At 34.0% G+C, this 17,944-nt stretch overlaps 1 protein-coding gene across 3 annotated transcripts in view; it reads right to left on the bottom strand.

The window, feature by feature from the left end:
* Positions 1 to 979: 979 nt before the first annotated feature.
* The window catches only part of LOC109065314 (translocase of outer mitochondrial membrane 7 homolog (yeast)), a 188,802-nt gene continuing 171,837 nt past the window's right edge, over positions 980 to 17,944 (bottom strand). For all 3 annotated transcript variants that reach the window (XM_042776195.1, XM_042776197.1, XM_042776196.1), the window contains exons 5-11: positions 13,166 to 13,246; positions 12,975 to 13,090; positions 12,762 to 12,857; positions 11,399 to 11,515; positions 9,609 to 9,696; positions 7,753 to 7,912; positions 980 to 2,001 (exon numbers count right to left, since the gene is read on the bottom strand). In XM_042776195.1, the coding sequence (XP_042632129.1) occupies positions 1,466 to 2,001; positions 7,753 to 7,912; positions 9,609 to 9,696; positions 11,399 to 11,515; positions 12,762 to 12,857; positions 12,975 to 13,090; positions 13,166 to 13,246 (1,194 nt within the window). In that variant the 3' untranslated portion in view covers positions 980 to 1,465. The remainder of the gene's footprint in view (positions 2,002 to 7,752; positions 7,913 to 9,608; positions 9,697 to 11,398; positions 11,516 to 12,761; positions 12,858 to 12,974; positions 13,091 to 13,165; positions 13,247 to 17,944) is intronic.

Genomic DNA, 17,944 nt, shown 5'->3' with positions numbered 1-17,944 from the left:
ATTTTTTCATCTTTAATGTTAGTCAATGAAAATACACTTGTTCTTTGTTAGTTCATGTTAATTCAGTCCATTAATTAATGTTAACAAGCACAACTTTTAATTTTAATAATGCATTAGTTAATGTTGGAATTAACATGAACTGAGATTAATAAACGCTGTAGAAGTATTGTTCATGCTTAGTTCTTATTAACTAATGACCCTTATTTTAAAGTGTTGCCATTTTAATTAAACTATTATTTAATTTGTTCTTATTTTATTAATATGACAAATGCATCATTAATACCAAATTTTATATGTATGCATTTTTGAATTACCTTAAAATGCTTAATAAAGGCTAATAAAACAACAAAATCCCAGTTTTTGTAGTAATTATACTATTATTTTATTTTACTTTATTATTAATGAAAAATGTGTTATTAATACAAAAATAAATATTATATGTAAACGTCAATGTCAATGCATTTCGACAGTTAACTTGAATTAGTGAATAACGAAAGGGAATTAAAATAAAATCCTAGTTAAAAAGTCACCAAATATTATATGTAAACGTCAATATCAATTAATTTTTTCTATAGTCTTTAAATAGAAAGGAGATATGAAATGTGTGGTTTGAGAAGAAAGGTAATCAATAGATTTTTATTGCTATTTAAAAATCCAGTCACGCTGAAATACAAATCTTTATTTTCAGAGACTGTAACTGTGTTACTTTTCTGTTTGCACAAGGCAAAAAATTACTTTAATACAATAATATTTACATTTCACAACAAAATATTCACATTGTCCAAATAATCTGAGCACAGACACGTTATTGAGGATCCACTTCAAATTAAAAACACAAAGCACTGAGAGCAGAAAAACATCATCCTTCAAAAGAAAACCATAAAAGCAGACGAGTACTGGTGCAAAAGCACAATAAAAGAAGAAAGATTAATGGTATAAATGTGAATTGCTGTTTTGTTTTTCAAAGTCATTAATTTTTAAATCAAGAAATGGTTTGTGGCTTATAATCACACTGTCCTCACATACAGCTATTTAATTAATAACCATACTGCTCATGAAACACCACGACTGAATGAAGACGACTCTTGTTTTGTTCTGACTTCAACAGGAGTTTCCACTCGGGTGTGTAATCAAGCACCCAAATTCTCATGGAAACTGTGAAAGGATGGCTTCGGTTCAAGCCCAGTGCATGCTGGGATACACAGAGAAGAGCGACGGCAGTTTTCACACACACACACAAAATAAATAAATCGCAGCACGTGAGTCATTACATCATCCGAATCATCGTTAAAAATACACAATATCTGACTTCACGAGGATCTTTTAAAAACACTTTAAAAATACATGACTTTGGTGATCAATCACGACTGACGATACAAAACAAAACAAATAATAGTTTTTAGGGAAAAACAAAATAGACTTCCTGTAAGGTGCTGCAGTTTCCTGTGAGCGTCTCCGTTTAGGGTCACGGGTCAGAGGTCACATGGACACTGATGGTGGGCGAGCGCTGCCGGTGCTGGTGGGCGGGGCTTAGGTGTTCCAAATAAATCCAAGGCCACATGCCCGTTGGTTTATTTGTGGTGATTGGAGGAGAGGACGTTGCTGACCTGCTCGAAGGAGCGTGAGAAGAAGGCGGGGAGGAATTTGCTGCGATGACAGAACTGAGCGAGCTCCGCTCTTGGGCCCCTGAATTTGGGCTGCTGGGCACTGATTGGCTGGCGGTCAGCGTCAGGCGCTTGAGTGACAGGAGCTCCAGGTTCTCGCTCATGGCGCGGACGGCGGCCTGTTTGCGGTGTAGGCTGCTTCGTTGTGGTTGTCTTTTCTTTGTGCGTTGTGTTTGGCGGCGGAGGCCCTTCCCGCTCAGTTTCCCGCCGCCGCCGCCGCTGCTGCTGATGACGATGGTCGGCGGGCTGCTCGGAGCGGCGCACGCTTGTGTGCAGATGCCCTCGTCCACCTCCGCGATCTCCGTCAGCTCATCCGGGGAACCCAAATCCACTGCGTCTGCGGCGGAGAGAGAGAGAACGGGTCACAGCTGTGCAGATTACAGTGGTTCTGAACGAAGTGTCTTCTGCTCACAGAGGCTGCATTTTTATGTTGAAAAATTACAGTAAAATAGTGAAATATTATTACAATTTAGAATAGCTGTTTTTTATGTGAATATCTGTTAAAGTGTTATTTATTTCTGTGATGCGCAGCTGAATTTGCAGACATCATGTACTCCGGTCGTTCAGTGTCACAGTGATCTTCAGAAAAATTCATTCTTTCTAATAATATTTTTTAGTGTTTACAAAGAGAGTTTCTATTTTCAAATAAATGCTGTTCTTCTGAGCTTTCTGTTCATCTGGTGGAATCCTGAAAAATAAAATTTATCACAGTTTCCACCAATCTAATATTGGGCAGGCACAACTGTTCTCACCATTGATAATAATCACGAAATGTTTCTTGCAACAGTAAATCAGCGATATTATGTATTGATTTCTGAAGATCATGTGACACTGAAGACGTGGAAGTAATGATGCCTGGAAAATCAGCTGCACAATCACAGAAATAAATTAACAGTTTAAAACAGATATTTCACACAGAGAAACCAGTTATTTAAAATTGTAATAATATTTCACATATTTTAACTTTTTCTGTTTTTAAACTGTATTTTTGATGAAAATAAATGCAACCTTGGTTGAGCAGAAGAGACTTCTTTTAAAACATAAAAGATATATTTTCAATTATATTTATTTGACTGGTAGTAGCATATACAATTATTATTAGTATTAGTTTTTATTAATTATTATTATAGGTTTTAAATCTCACAAAAAAATATCCAGAGGTCCATATTTAACCACAAAAAAATAATAATAATAATAATTAATAAAAAAATAATAATAATAAAAAAAAACCTTCCTACATTATTAAAACACTGACATTTAAGGTATTTTTTTTTATGTGATATATTTTATATTATAATTATTTAACGGCTGAATCTTCTAAAGAAATCTCTAGGTTCATATCAATATTTCATCACCACAGAAATCAGAAGCAAAAGTTCATTTTTAATTATTTTTTTATACAGTATTTCACTACAAAAATCAGAAGCAAAAATTGTCATTTTAATAGAGAAAATTAATCTTATTTTTTTATCCAGTTGCAGGGCTCCGCAAACTGGGATTTTAATTTAATGAATTATAAAAATGTAAAAGTAAAATAAATACATATTTTTAAAAACAATCAGTTTTCTGTAATTTAGGGTTTTATTTTTACATATTTTTAAAAACAAGCACTAAAATAGATTCAAGATTATATTGGTTTGTTTGCATGTGATCACTGATCATCAGAGAACTGTGCATTACATTATTAAAATACTACATTAATCTCAGGGGGATTTCATATATTTTAGCAAATATTTTACATCAGAGGGGTTTGGCTGATAAAACATTTGGGATCCCAGTTGTGAAGTTAATTGAATTATTTATTATTTATTTAATGTTTTAAAAATAATATAAATATTGTAAATTAATGGGTATAAAATTTGTATATTAGAATTAAGAATACTACTGTTATCAGCACTTACTCTACTTTCTCCACATTAAAATATTACAGTAATGTGATTTCAGGGGAAATTTGCTTAATTATGCACTTAATTAAATTTTTGTGAGATTCACCTTATAAACCAGATTTTCAAATTCATGAATGTTTCCAGAAAATGCATGTTCACAAATGCATCAAAATCATTTTTAAGATCATCATCAGGTGTGAGAGATGAAAAACACAAACAGCAGACCTCTAACTCTACTGTAACTGAACCTGATTTTTAATATGATTGGTTTTAGTGTTTATGGGGGGTCGTGTGAAGTGTGAGGGATATTTTTAATATTGTTTAAGGGTGTTTAAGGGAGGTGTGAAAGCACAGGAAGCTCAAACACACAGACGGACAGGAAGTTCAGAGTGGAGAAGCATAATAGTAGTGGGCAACAATTTGTGGCTAGTTCATGGAACACTTAAGTAACTTGGTGATCGTTCATGAACACTTAATACTGGTTATCTGCTCTGATTTGAATCGGACACATCACTTCCTGTCAGTCTGTCTCGTCTAAAGGGAGGTCGGTTCAGCTTGGAGAAGTGTCGGGGAAGTGTCAGGAAAGGAGGTTTTGTAATCTTTATTAACTGGTTTGACTGGATGAAATGTGGTTTGTGTGGTTGGCTTTGGGAAGGATGGAGTGAGTTGATGGAATTGGTAATGAAATGACGAGATTGATAATAACATGTGTTAAATAGAATGATTTATTGTCCAATATCACATGATTTAATGTTCTATATTTGTCCCACAGAAAAAAAAAAAAAACAATGTTATTTAAATAATAATTATATTCTAATTACAATGAATAATAATAATAATAATTGTAAAATTACTATAAACAAAATATATAAATAGTTATTTTATTTTATATTATATGTTTTATTATAGTAGGATATAATCAAATATATAGATTTGTCCCCAAGCACAATAAATAATTATTATTACTATTATAAATAAATACTATATTTAAATAATAATTATCATTTTATTAGAATATATTATTATTATTATTATTATTATAAAAGTACTATAATTAGTACTATACTATACTTAAGTTAATTTTTATATTATTATTATTATTATTATAAAAGTACTATAATTAGTACTATACTATACTTAAGTTAATTTTTAAATAATAATAATTATATATTACCTTATATATAAAATTATTAAATATAATAAAATAATAATACAGTACAATAATATATGTAACAAAATATGTAAATCTTTATAATTATATCTAATTACAATAATATTATAAATACAAATACAGTGCTTATATAATAAAAATTATTATTTTTAAATTAAATACTATACTTTTAAATAATAATACTACTTTTATTAAGAAATATTATTTATTATTAGAAATACTATCCTTGAAAGTAAAATTTTAAATAATAATATTTATATCTAATTACAATATATAATAAATTAACACAACAATTATAATAAAATTATAATACAGTAATATAAGTAACAACATATGTAAATATTTATAATTATATCTAATTACAATATATAATAATTTAATATATAGGGTTATAATATAATTATCATAAAAAATACAGTATAACAATAAATATATATATGATCTTATATATATCTATTATCTCAGTGCTTATATATAATGATATATATAATTATAATAAAAATAATTTTGTCCTTTATAATACTACTAATAATTATAACCTTTTTTGTACATTAAAATTATCAAGACAAATGTAAACATGCAACGCTATAAAAATGACAAATCATCTGGGATATTGTTTCATGTATAGGATTTAAGTACATATAAATAATATGCAAATAAGGGTAGGGAGGGAAATTTCTCCAGCATATACACATAATCAGAGTTTCTTCAGATCTTTAAAAAAAAAAGTGCAAAAAACCGGTTTTGTGGCTGTTTCGCGTGCTCGGTAAACGTCGGCCTTAATGTACTACTTTGTAGAAAAGTAATGTGGAAGCTGATTTGTTGTGGTAATGAAGAGTCACTAACGCTGCAGACAGAGCTTTACCTCTGAACCAGACATATTCCTTCAGGAGAAAGCAAAAGCTGAGCCTCACACTGAGAAGAAATCCCCTAGACGCTGCTTCTGAGAGATTCGGAAGCATTTACATCTCATTAATAATTAACAAGCTTATCGAGAAGCTCTCCGCCCACACCAAGTACCTCAGGGCCGACGGGAGAGGGTTAGGGTGTGGGTGTGGCTCTAGAACTGAGCCCCCCGCCCCGCGGAGGGCGTCCCGTCCTCTAGTGTGCCTCCGCACTAAGACTTCTTCCTCCTGACCTCTTGACCTCTAGGTTCGACCCCCACCTCTGTGCGCCCCCTAGAGGCTCCTCCCCTACCGTCTTGCTGCGCAGAGCCTCTCCGTTGAGCAGAAACCGCTCGCCCGCTGGCCCCTGTTTACCTAATCTCAGGGATGGGCCCCGTCACGCAGGAGTCAGGGGAGACTACACTGTCCTCCTGAGACTCTGAGACACACACACACACACACACACGGACACATGCATGACGAGAGGCTGATGAGACACACATGGAAATCAAATCTGACAAACATAAACACTTCAAAATTATAAAATGAATGAAAATGGATACAGATGACAATGAAATGAAAACGACTCCTTCCCATCAAAAGCGATGCTACTTTGAATTATATGATTATACTAAAATATTAGAAAATTCGAATTTTTAAAATGAATGGAGATGGTACTTTGAATTATATGATTATACTAAAATATTATAATATAGTTATTATTACTTATAAATATATTAATTATATTCATTAATTATATATCCAATATATATCATAATTCTACTATCATTATTAATTATAGATATTTTTATATATACTAAATATTTTATAACTAATTATGTTATCATAATATTATAATCCTATAGTGGTTTAATAAATTTTTATTATTTTATATTTCATTGTAATATAATAATTGATATTATAAAATACTATAAACTTTTTTTGCTATAATATTTTTTATCATAATGATATCCATTATAAAAATCTACACTAAATCCCATTTATATATAATTATATATTTTTATATCAATATATAGATACATAATAATAATATATATATATATATATAGTTATATATAAATAAACGATAAGTTATAGTTTATTAAAACAAAGTTAATATTATAATTATATTATAAAAAATTATACTATAATTAACATTACAACTATTTTATCATAATATAATTATAATATTAATTATAATTATTTTATAACAATATCATATATCATAACTATTATAATAAACCTAAAGTGATTTAATTAAATATAATTATATTTAACTGGAAAATGTAGTTTTTATAAAACATTAAAATGAACATTATAATTCTATTATAAAACATGATACTATAATTAATATTACAATTCAATTATGTGGTTATAATATTATATTTTATAACAATATTATAAATATAATATTTTATAATAACTACATATGTAGTATAAATATTTAATTTGTTATATTCATTATTTTATATGTTTTTTTATGTCATTGTAATATTGAAATATTGTGACAAATATTTGATTTTTGATTTTTTAATAAATTTAATAATTTTATATTTTTGTTTTATTGATAGATTAATTGTTTTTTAAATGTTCATGTTTAATAATTATACGGCTATTAATATATAATATTATAAAACAATTACAGTATTATTATTAATATAATTATAAAATACAACTGTTATTCTGCACTAACTATATTTTAATACTAATAATGAATGTAAATCCAAATTAACATCCTCTTTATATTATTTAAAACACTTAAAAAGACTCAAAGTGAAACAAAAGTAAATCTAATATTATAAACCGGATCGTTCTGATCTAATTTCTTGATTTGAGGCATCTGTAGTAATTTTTTTTTGAGAGGGTTATTTAGATGAGCTAATGAGTGCGTTTTATTGTTATTTGCTGATTGGTGGGTTTGATGTAATTTCTTGTTGCGAGGTATGTGTATTACTTATGTCTGATAAGTGAGTTGTTGGTTGTTAGTCCGGTGTTGATGGTTTAGAGGGAGCCGCTGGAAATCTGTCTTTTATATGTGTTTAGGAATGTGGGCGGTAATCCCGATTCGAGGGAGTAGAGGGGGAGGGTCTTAACACTCCGGGGGCGGCTGCAGGAAGTTTGCGTCACCATGGCAACCGTCTCCTCACCGTGGCGTTTCCAGCGGTGTCCGCGGATGGACAGGCTGGTGACGGCGACTCCGGGGATTGGCGGGGGTCCGGGGGTGATCTCCACCTGGATGGAGCGGGTTCCCTCTTTGTTGGCCTTCAGAGCCGCGCCGTGGAGAGACGACTTGATGGCGTTTCCCACCTGAGCGAGAGTCAGACTTCAGAACAAGACACAAATAGTCTTCTGCTTGGTTTATATAGTCCTACAAGCATTCAAAGCATTATTCTACATTACTTATAAAAACTGTTTCTTATCCAAGAATGTGCAACTATTTGTAAAGTTGTAAATCTTTTAATTAAATTATTGCTTTCAATTAAATTTTCAATTTAATTTTTTTTATGTTGTAAATCTTTTAATTAAATTATTGCTTTCAATAAATATATATATAATTTATAAAAAAAAAAATTATTGCATACATGTATTTTTTCTGATTCATCTTTTATAGACAGTAACAAAATTGCTATTATATATATATAAAGCACATATTTTAACAATTTTGCAACTAATGTAATTTGCAACTGTTTGGAAATCATATTGAATCATAATATAATTACTTTAAATGTAAAAATATAATTTTATATAAATTGTGAGATTCATATTTAGTTGCAAATTTGTTATAAACCATAATAAATTAATACAAATATAGAATAATATAGAATTAGCAACTGTTTGTATATTGTTATAAATGATAATTTATTTTAATAAAACTAATAATGATAAAGAATTAACTACAGAATTAATACATATATTATAAAATACATATTATATATAAAATTTTGCAACTGTTATATAATTTGCAACTGTTCTGTATTGTAATAAATCATATTTTATTTTAATAAAACTAATACAAATATATAATGTATTTGTAATGTATTATAATGTTCATTTTTTTTTTTTATTATATTAATTTTGTTTTGTTTTTTAGTTGATTGTTTTGTTTTTAGTTACCAGTTGCAAAATTTTTATAAATCATATAATAATATAATATAAATACTTATTATATATTATTTATTCAATTTTGCAACAGTTTATACACATTATAAATAATATTTTTTATAATAATACAAAATTCTAAATATAACAAAATAAACAGTTGCAAGTTTACAATAAAAAATAAATAAGAAATAAACAATACAATAAGAAATACATTTCATATAAATTAATAAAAATTGATTGTAATATCTGATATAATTTTGTAGTTTATGTAATTTGCAACTTTTTGCATAGCTATAAATCATGATTACTTTGAATAAAACGAATATTCTAAATTTTTATTTTTATTATAATTTTATTCAAAAATTAAAAATTTAAGATTATATGTATTAAATTTTAATATATATAAATATGTAACTAAAATAATTCATATGTACATTTCGTGTCGGCTTTAGGCCTATTTCTGAATGAAATAATAAAATTTTACTTATTATATGCGACCTGTTTTTTTCTCCAAAAAACATTTTTTATATATGTTTATATTTTAACCATGCAGCAAACATTTTTACATGTTTTGATAAATTACTGAAAATAAATAAATTACTTTTTAAACCGTTTAACTGATTGTATTAATCAGTCAAGTTTTAACGGTCGGTTAACGGTTAACCGGTTAAAGTTAACATCCCTAATTTTAATGCCCCAGATTCAGGCTCATTATTAAATCAAATCATTGTCAGAGTCAGTGTTTATTCTCAGTGTTCTTGTGGTGTTGCGAGTGCTTGTGTTTCTGTCACAGTTGCTCATTCTAACAGGATCAGAGAGTGAATCTGAGAAATGCTGGTAATCGGCGGAGCTTTCTCTGGATCAGTGTAATCTGTGCTGAAACCTGAGCATGAAAACACACCAGCAGCGCCTCCGGGAAGAGATCCAGCTGCGCTCGGTACAACACATCATCCAGAGCCCTCGAGCCCAGCTCCACCTCACCGTTACACCTGCCCGCGCACACACACACACACACACACACACACACACACACACCACCACACACACACACACACACACACCACACACACCAAGACACACAGAGATAATAGAGAGAGTAGAGCCAGACTACACCACACACACACGACACACAGCACACAGTCACACAAACAGAGATAGAGAGAGAGAGAGAGGAGAGAGAACACACAGACACACACACACACACACACACACACACACTCTCACACACACGCACACACACACACACCACACACAGAGTACACACATGAGACACACACACACACACACACACCACACACAAAAAACACACACCCCCACACACACAACCGAAAGAGAGAGAAAAAAGAGAAACACAAACAACAAAAACACAAAAACAAAAACAAAAAAAAAAAAAAAAGGAAAAAAAAACAAAACAAACACCAACAAACAAAAAAACATAAACACAAAAAAAAACAAAACAAACAGTTCCACACAAACAAACAAACAAAAAAAACAAAAAACGAAAAACAATAACAAAGAAAAACAAAAAAAACCCAAAAAAAAAACAGAAAACACACAAAAAAAAACACACACGACACACATAGACAAAAACACAAACAAACAAAGACAAACAACACACCACACACACAGAACAAACAGACACAAAAAAACACACAAAGACACACACACACACACACAAACAAAAAGAAAAAACACACATACACACACAGAAAAAACACACACACAAAAAAAACCCCACAGAGACAAACACAAACAAAAACAAAAAAAACAAACAAAAAACAAAAACAAAACAAAGAGACAAAAACACAAAACACATACACACACACACACAGAGACACCACACACACACACAGAAAAAACAAACAAAACACACACACATACAACAGACACACAACACACACACAGACAACGAAACAAACACAACACACAAACAAACATAGACACACCACATGACACACACAGAAAAGAAACACACACACACACACACACACACACAGAGACAACACACACCCACACACACACACACACCACACAGCACACACACAAACAACAAACAAACACAACAGATACCACACACAGATAAACACACACACACTAACACACCACACACCACACACACACACACACACCCACACACACACACCACACCCACAGTACACACACACACACACACACACACACACACATATGACAAACACACCACACAACATACAAACATACCCACAACATCACGCTCACACACACACACACACACACACACAGTGAATTGACTGTTTGTATGTTTTTTGTCATAATTTATTTCTATAATTTTCTGTCAATCCAAACCCATACGGTGTTATTCATGGAACACAAACGGATTATTTATTTGATTATTTTTAATCAGCCAAATAGAGATTATTATTGGCAGATCATCTCAGAATGGCTTAAAAATTGGGCAAATACTTAAGAATATTCTTGAACATTATATATATATTTTTTCCCACAGAAGTGACCACAAGTGACCCTTTTGTGTATGTTAAATAATAATAATAATAATAATAATAATAATAAATTAAAAACAAGGTATACAGGCTTGAAACTAAATGACTGAGCAGAAAAAAATAATTTATAATAATTAATAATCTATTCGTTCTTAGACTTGAGGCCACGCCCCCATCTGATAACTGGCAGCGTTTGATTTGAAAGACTCACAGCGCGAAATGAATGCCGGTGATGAGCTGAACGAGGAACTCTGATGTGACCATGAGCCTGGAGCTGATGCCTTTATAGCGGCGCACCTGCTGCCGAGGATATCCACAGATACACACCCTGAAACCAGAAGAACACAGCAGCCGACACGGTCAGCTCCATCAACACGTGAACTATGGTGAGTGGAAAGTGCTTGTTATTAGTGTGTGTTGTGACCCGCAGTCGAGGGAATGATCTTTTCTCACTCAGCTGTAAATGTCAGCTGATTGGTTGAGTAATCAGTCATGTGACCATCATGATCTTTTCTCACTCAGTTTTGAATGATGTGAGTATCAATGTCTTTTGGGGGATCAGGGTGACGGCAAGCAGAGAGGATCATGGGTGGATTATACACACCACCAACACCCAGAGTCTGTGCTGTGTGTATTTTTAATATCTAGGAGTATGGAGAGGGTGGTCGATATCGTGCTGATATATTAATGTGCATAACTGTACATAAATGGCACACAAACTAGGTGAAATTAAACAAAAACTTATTTTACTTTATATCTACTCACAAACTGAAAATTAATAATAAATAATGTATTTCAAGAAAGAATAAATGTATTTAAAAAATAATGCATTTAAATAAAAAAACAAATTATTTATTTATTTATTTATTTACCAACCAACAGCCTCAGTGATGGATAATAAATAAATAAATAAATTGATTTAAATAAACACAAAAATTAAATTAAATAAAACTTATAAAATTAATAATTTAAATGAATACGTAAATAAATAAAAACTTATTTAAATAAATTGATATAAACAAAAAAATACAAAAATATATAATTTAAATAAATACGTAAATAAAAATTTATTTAAATTGATTTAAAAATAAAAAAATAAAAGTAATATTTATTTAAATAAAAAATTTATTGAAATAAATGAATATGTAGATAAATATAACTGTATTTAAATAAATTGATTTAAATAAAAAAAACAAATATCTATCTATAAATGAATAATAAATGATTTTTTTTTGGGAACTGATACAAAAGGGATTAACTTTTTTTAATCAGCTAAATGGAGACTGGCCTATGCTGATAATCTCAAAAAAGCCAAATATCAGCCAAATTATTGCCCTGGCTGAAATACATCGGTCCAAGTGAGAAGTGTTGGACTGAAAGTAGGCAGCGACACACTGCAAGAAGCAGGAGACGAGCTCAAGATTATATGTTTCTTAAAGCGAACAAGCAATTAAAGCAGTGAATCATATAATCTTGATCATACATCACGACCCTCAGGGACACTTCTGGCTCTCGGTCCTGATTGCATGAGGTTTTAGGGACTGAACTGTATGTTAGAGTGTGGTGTGTCGAACCTGGAGCTGAGCTGACACAGAGACTGCAGAGACGAGCTGCTCATGTAGCTCAGAGATGCATTATAACACAGCAGCAGGAACGTCAGCACCTCAAACCTGCAACACACACACCACCAGCATCATCAGATTAGAGCAGAAAACTGCATTCAATCCCCACTCAGCACTCATTAAAGATTGATGGCTAAAATAAAGGCATGAATATTTGATGTGGACCTGTTCTGCGCGGTGAAGGTCTCTCGCTGCAGGTGGGGGCCGCTGTACACCACGCGACTCAAGCCGTGATTGGCTAAGGCTCCTTCCGTCAAGGCCAGAGAGCCAATGGAAGACGGCTGGAGGCGGGACAGAGAGAAGACAGTCAGGACAGATGCAGAGAGACGAACACGCCTCGTGATAAACACACTCACCTCGTGATAAATCGATGGCTTAGATAAGGAAGGGATGGTGAAGGACAAGAGTTTACTCTGGCCGTCTTTATCAACGATTTCCTGAGAGAGAGAGAGGCGAGAGAGGGAGAGAGGAGAGGGAGGATGAAATAACGAGAGAGAGAGAAATGATACAGGTGACAGGAACAGGCATTTACTGTTTGTATTTTGTCTGCTGTTGATGAAGAACAGCAATAAAGGCTTGCATTAAAATGAACTAAAAAAAATAATCATTTCCCATCAGTCTCTTTGGCAGAATGATGAAAGCAACCAGATAAAGCATCAATTACACATCCAATGGGTTTCCCTTGTGCACTGCACTCTTCATTGTTGTTTCCATTACAGCAGAAAAGCAAAGCTGCCAACGTCTTTGTCCGGAAGCGAAACTAGGAGAAAAACAAACATGTTGTGCCAAAAAAGACAAAGTGTTCATTTGTTTCGATTAAAACTCTCTGTATGTCACAACAGGCAAACTCCCCAAAATATCATAATTTTAATCATTGCAATCTATATATATTATTATATCTAATATTTAATAAAATAAATGGAAAATACATATATATATGTACACACATATTATTATATTTGGTTACACACACACATATATAATGATAATGGTTAAATATTTATCTATATATATCATTATATATGAGGATAATATATATATATATATGATATCTATATATATATTGAGATATATATATATATATCGAAATGTTATATAATTGTTTATACCTTATTATTTATAGAAAAGATTTCCCCTATTACATATTTCATACACACACACACAGAAAAAAAATCATGATTATCTAATTTTCTAAATGCATAAATATTTTTAGAATTATTTAAAAAATAAAACAAAATAAATATATTATTAAAAATACTATATATAACAATATATGTAATATATATTAATAATATACAAATAAATATTTTTAGAATGGTATTTATGCAAAAATCATTTTGTTCACTTGAAAAATACAAAACTGTCTGAAAGAATCGATCCGGTAGAAATTATGATTTAATGACAAATTCCTCAATTGTTTTGTTTATGTATTTAAAATATTTATTATAAATTATTAAATCAAAACACTTTCAACCCTCACAACCTTATTTCTGAAATTTTACATACTTATTATTTATAGAAAAAAAATTCTACACCATTTCCCACTAAAATTATATATATATATGTCTACATATATATATATAATAGATAATCTATATATATTCTATGATAATATATCTATATATATATATATATATATGCGCGTGTCTATATGTCTAATTGCATTCAAAAAGGTGGGTTAATTAAACACAGCACACTATAAAAAAACATTGGTTTCAATCATGGATAAGGAAAAACATGTTTCAGGGATAAAGGATTTTGACACAGAGCTGTAATGCTGTGCTCGTGTATAATATGACAAAAAAACCCAGGATGAAGCATTTGCTCACATGGAAAAAGTGCTTGTAACTGGAACTACTCAGAATCAGTTGAGCTAGTATAAGTTTCAGCGCTCTGCTTCTCTTCAGCACTGATGGTGAAAGTGTCAAGTTTGTGATGAGATGTCGAAACATGTTGGAGAAAGTGTTGCTGGTTTGTGATGGGTTGTCTGGATCAGCGCTCTGCTTCTCTTCAGCACTGATGGTGAAAGTGTCAAGCCGACGCGTCAGGATGATTGACAGATGACCTACTCTCTTATTCAGTGCGACTTTCACGGGCGTTAAACCCATGAAAGACCACCGACGTCGCTGAGCACTAAAGCTTCCCTTCTCACAGCCGGCTGAAAAACATGACTTCCTGCTCAAGGCGAAATCCACGGCTGAAGTTCACAGGAAGCTGCTTTTTGACCTGATTTCAAAGGGTTAAGTGTATCTGGGATCAGGGTATTTTTCTGAGTCACATGTGTGTGCACTCACTTACTGATTAAAAATTAAAGACCAAAATAAAATTAATTAATCATCACATCATATACACCCAGAAACTCAAAGGTCCTTTAATAACAACCCTCAAAAAAAAAAAGTTTCATGTGAAGAAACTGTGACAGAAACATATTACTATTGTACAGCAGGACGCATATTATTAATGTTATAATACTACTAAACGAGACGAGACTCACTCTCTGCCAGCAGGTGGAGCTTCGTTACCGCTGTAAACAAAGCACTTAACAACACCGCAGCGGGTGGCGCTTAAAGCGTTTCCTCGGTTACCGCTGTAAACAAAGCACTTACGAACACCGCAGCGGGTGGAGCTTAAAGCGTTTCCTCGGTTACCGCTGTAAACAAAGCACTTACGAACACCGCAGCGGGTGGAGCTTCAAGCAGTTTTCCTCGGTTACCGCTTAAACAAAGCACTTACGAACACCGCAGCGGGTGGGCTTAACAGCGCTTCCACTTGTTACCGCTGTAAACAAAGCACTACTTACACACCGCAGGGTGGCGCTTAAAGCGTTCCTCGTTACCGCTGTAAACAAAGCACTTACTTAACACCGCAGCGTGGTGGAGCTTAAAGCGTTTTCCTCGTTACCGCTGTAAACAAAGCACTTACGAAACACCGCAGCGGGTGGCGCTTAAAAAGCGCGTTTCCTCGTTACCGCGCTGTAAACAAAGCACTTACGAACACCGCGGTGGCGCTTAAAGCGTTTCCTCGGCGGAGCTATAATAGCGCAGCGTTTCCTCGTTACCGCTGTAAACAAAGCACTTACGAACACCGCAGCGGTGGCGCTTAAAGCTTCCTCGGTTACCGCTTTTTTTAAACAACAAAGCACTTACTAACAGAGCAGCGGTGGCGCTTTAAAGCGCTTCCTCGGTTACCGCTTGTAAACAAAGCACTTACGAACACCGCAGCGGGTGGGGCTTAAAGCGTTTCCCTCGGTTAACCGGCTGTAAACAAAGCACTTACCGAAATAACTACGACAGCAGCTGAGTGGCGCTTAAACGTTTCCCCCTCGTTTACCCGCTGTAACAAAGCACTTACGTAATCGAGCAGCTGGTGGCGCTTAAGCCGTTTCCTCAGGGGTTACCCGCTGTAAACAAGAAAGCACTTACGAACACGCGCAGCGGGTGGGGCTTAAGCGCTTCCTCGGGGGGGGGGGGGTGGGAGGGGCCTCGGTAACCGCGCGTAAACAAAGCACTTACGAACACCGCGCGTTGGGCTTAGAAGCGCTTCCTCGGTGACCACGCTGTAAACAAAGGCACTTACGAACACCTCAGCGGGTGGCGCAAAGCGTTCCCCTCGTTACCGCTGTAAACAAAGCTAACTTACTAACAACCGCCAGCGGTGGCGCTTAAAAAGCGCTTCCTTGGTTACCGTTTACGTAAACAAAGCACTTACAGAACACCGCGCAGCAGGTGCGCTAAAGCGTTTCCTCTGTTTACCGCTTGTAACAAAGCACTTACGAACACCGCAGCGGGTTTGGCTTACCAGCGTTTGCCTCGGTTACCCGCTGTAAACAAAGCACTTAAGTGAACAAGCAGCAGGTGGAGCTTAAAGCGTTTCCTCGGTTTACCGCTTGTAAACAAAGCACTTACTTAATAGAACAGCGGGTGGCGCTTAAAGCGTTGCTTCCTCGTTACCGCTGTAAACAAAGCACTTATGAACATCGCAGCGGTGGGGCGCTTAAAGCGTTTCCTCCCCTGGTTACCGCTTGTAAACAAAGCACTTAATACTTAACAGAGTACAAGCGGGTGGGGCTTAAAGCGGTTCCCTCGCTCGGTTACCGCTGTAAACAAAGCACTTCTGCCTAGACAGAGCAGTGGTGCTTAAAGCGCTTCCGGCGTTACCGCTTTGTAGAACAAAGCACTTACTTAACACGCGCAGTGGGTGGAGCTTTAAGCGCTTCCTCGCTCACCGCTTTCGTAAACAAAGCACTTGGCGAATACACCGTAGTAGGTGGGAGCTTAAAGCGTTCTCCAGTTTCTGCTGTAAACAAAGCACTTAATGAACACCGCAGCCGGTGCGGAGCTTAAAGCGCTTCCTCGGGGTTTACCCCAGCTGTGTAACAAAGCACTTACAATACCGCAGCCGTAGCGCTTAAGGGTTTCCTCGGTTACCGCTGTACACAAATCACTACGAACCACCGCAGCTTTGGAGCTTAAAGCCTTTCCCTTGTTACCGCTATAACACAAGCAGCGCTGCACTCATGAACTTTAATCTGCATTATACACAGAGACGAGATGAAAAGAAAAAAGTACCATCTAAACTTTTCTAAATTAAATTAAATTAAATTTAAAATTTAAATTTAATTTAAACTTTTCTAAAGACAGTAAGTTCCCCTCAGACATACATTCAAATAAACTCCTACCCCTAACTGAATGGCGATTGTTTAGCATCTCAACTGATTTGAACCGTCACATAGTTGAAGATTCGATTTCAACCAGCTCGTGGTTAATCGTTACACACCCCTCTATTTCAGTGCAGGTAGCGTGTGAAGTGTGTTGTTCAGCAGGGCTCTCACCAGGCTTGTAGATGCCCCAGCAGAAAGCTTCTCTCGATGCAGCCAAGCTGCAGTGTGGATCTCGTGTCCGCTGGTCACCGGTTGCAAGTAACTCCACACCGCTCCGGCAGAAACATGCAGAGTAAAGCGCTGTAAACGCGGCTCGCCGCGGCGTTAAAACTCGAACAACTGAATGCACGACAACCGGCTCCAGCAGCTGAGACACACAAACACAGCCCTGTTACAAACCAGTGCAGCGGTTTACTACCTAAAAACAAATCTACTTAAGTAGAATACAAAGTGATTAAAGCAGAATTTTACAACA

This window comes from Cyprinus carpio, chromosome A19 (genome assembly GCF_018340385.1).
Source record: "Cyprinus carpio isolate SPL01 chromosome A19, ASM1834038v1, whole genome shotgun sequence".
NCBI lineage: Eukaryota > Metazoa > Chordata > Actinopteri > Cypriniformes > Cyprinidae > Cyprinus > Cyprinus carpio.
The sequence above is the reverse complement of the archived record's forward strand: the minus strand, read 5'-3'. Positions and strand labels throughout refer to the sequence as shown.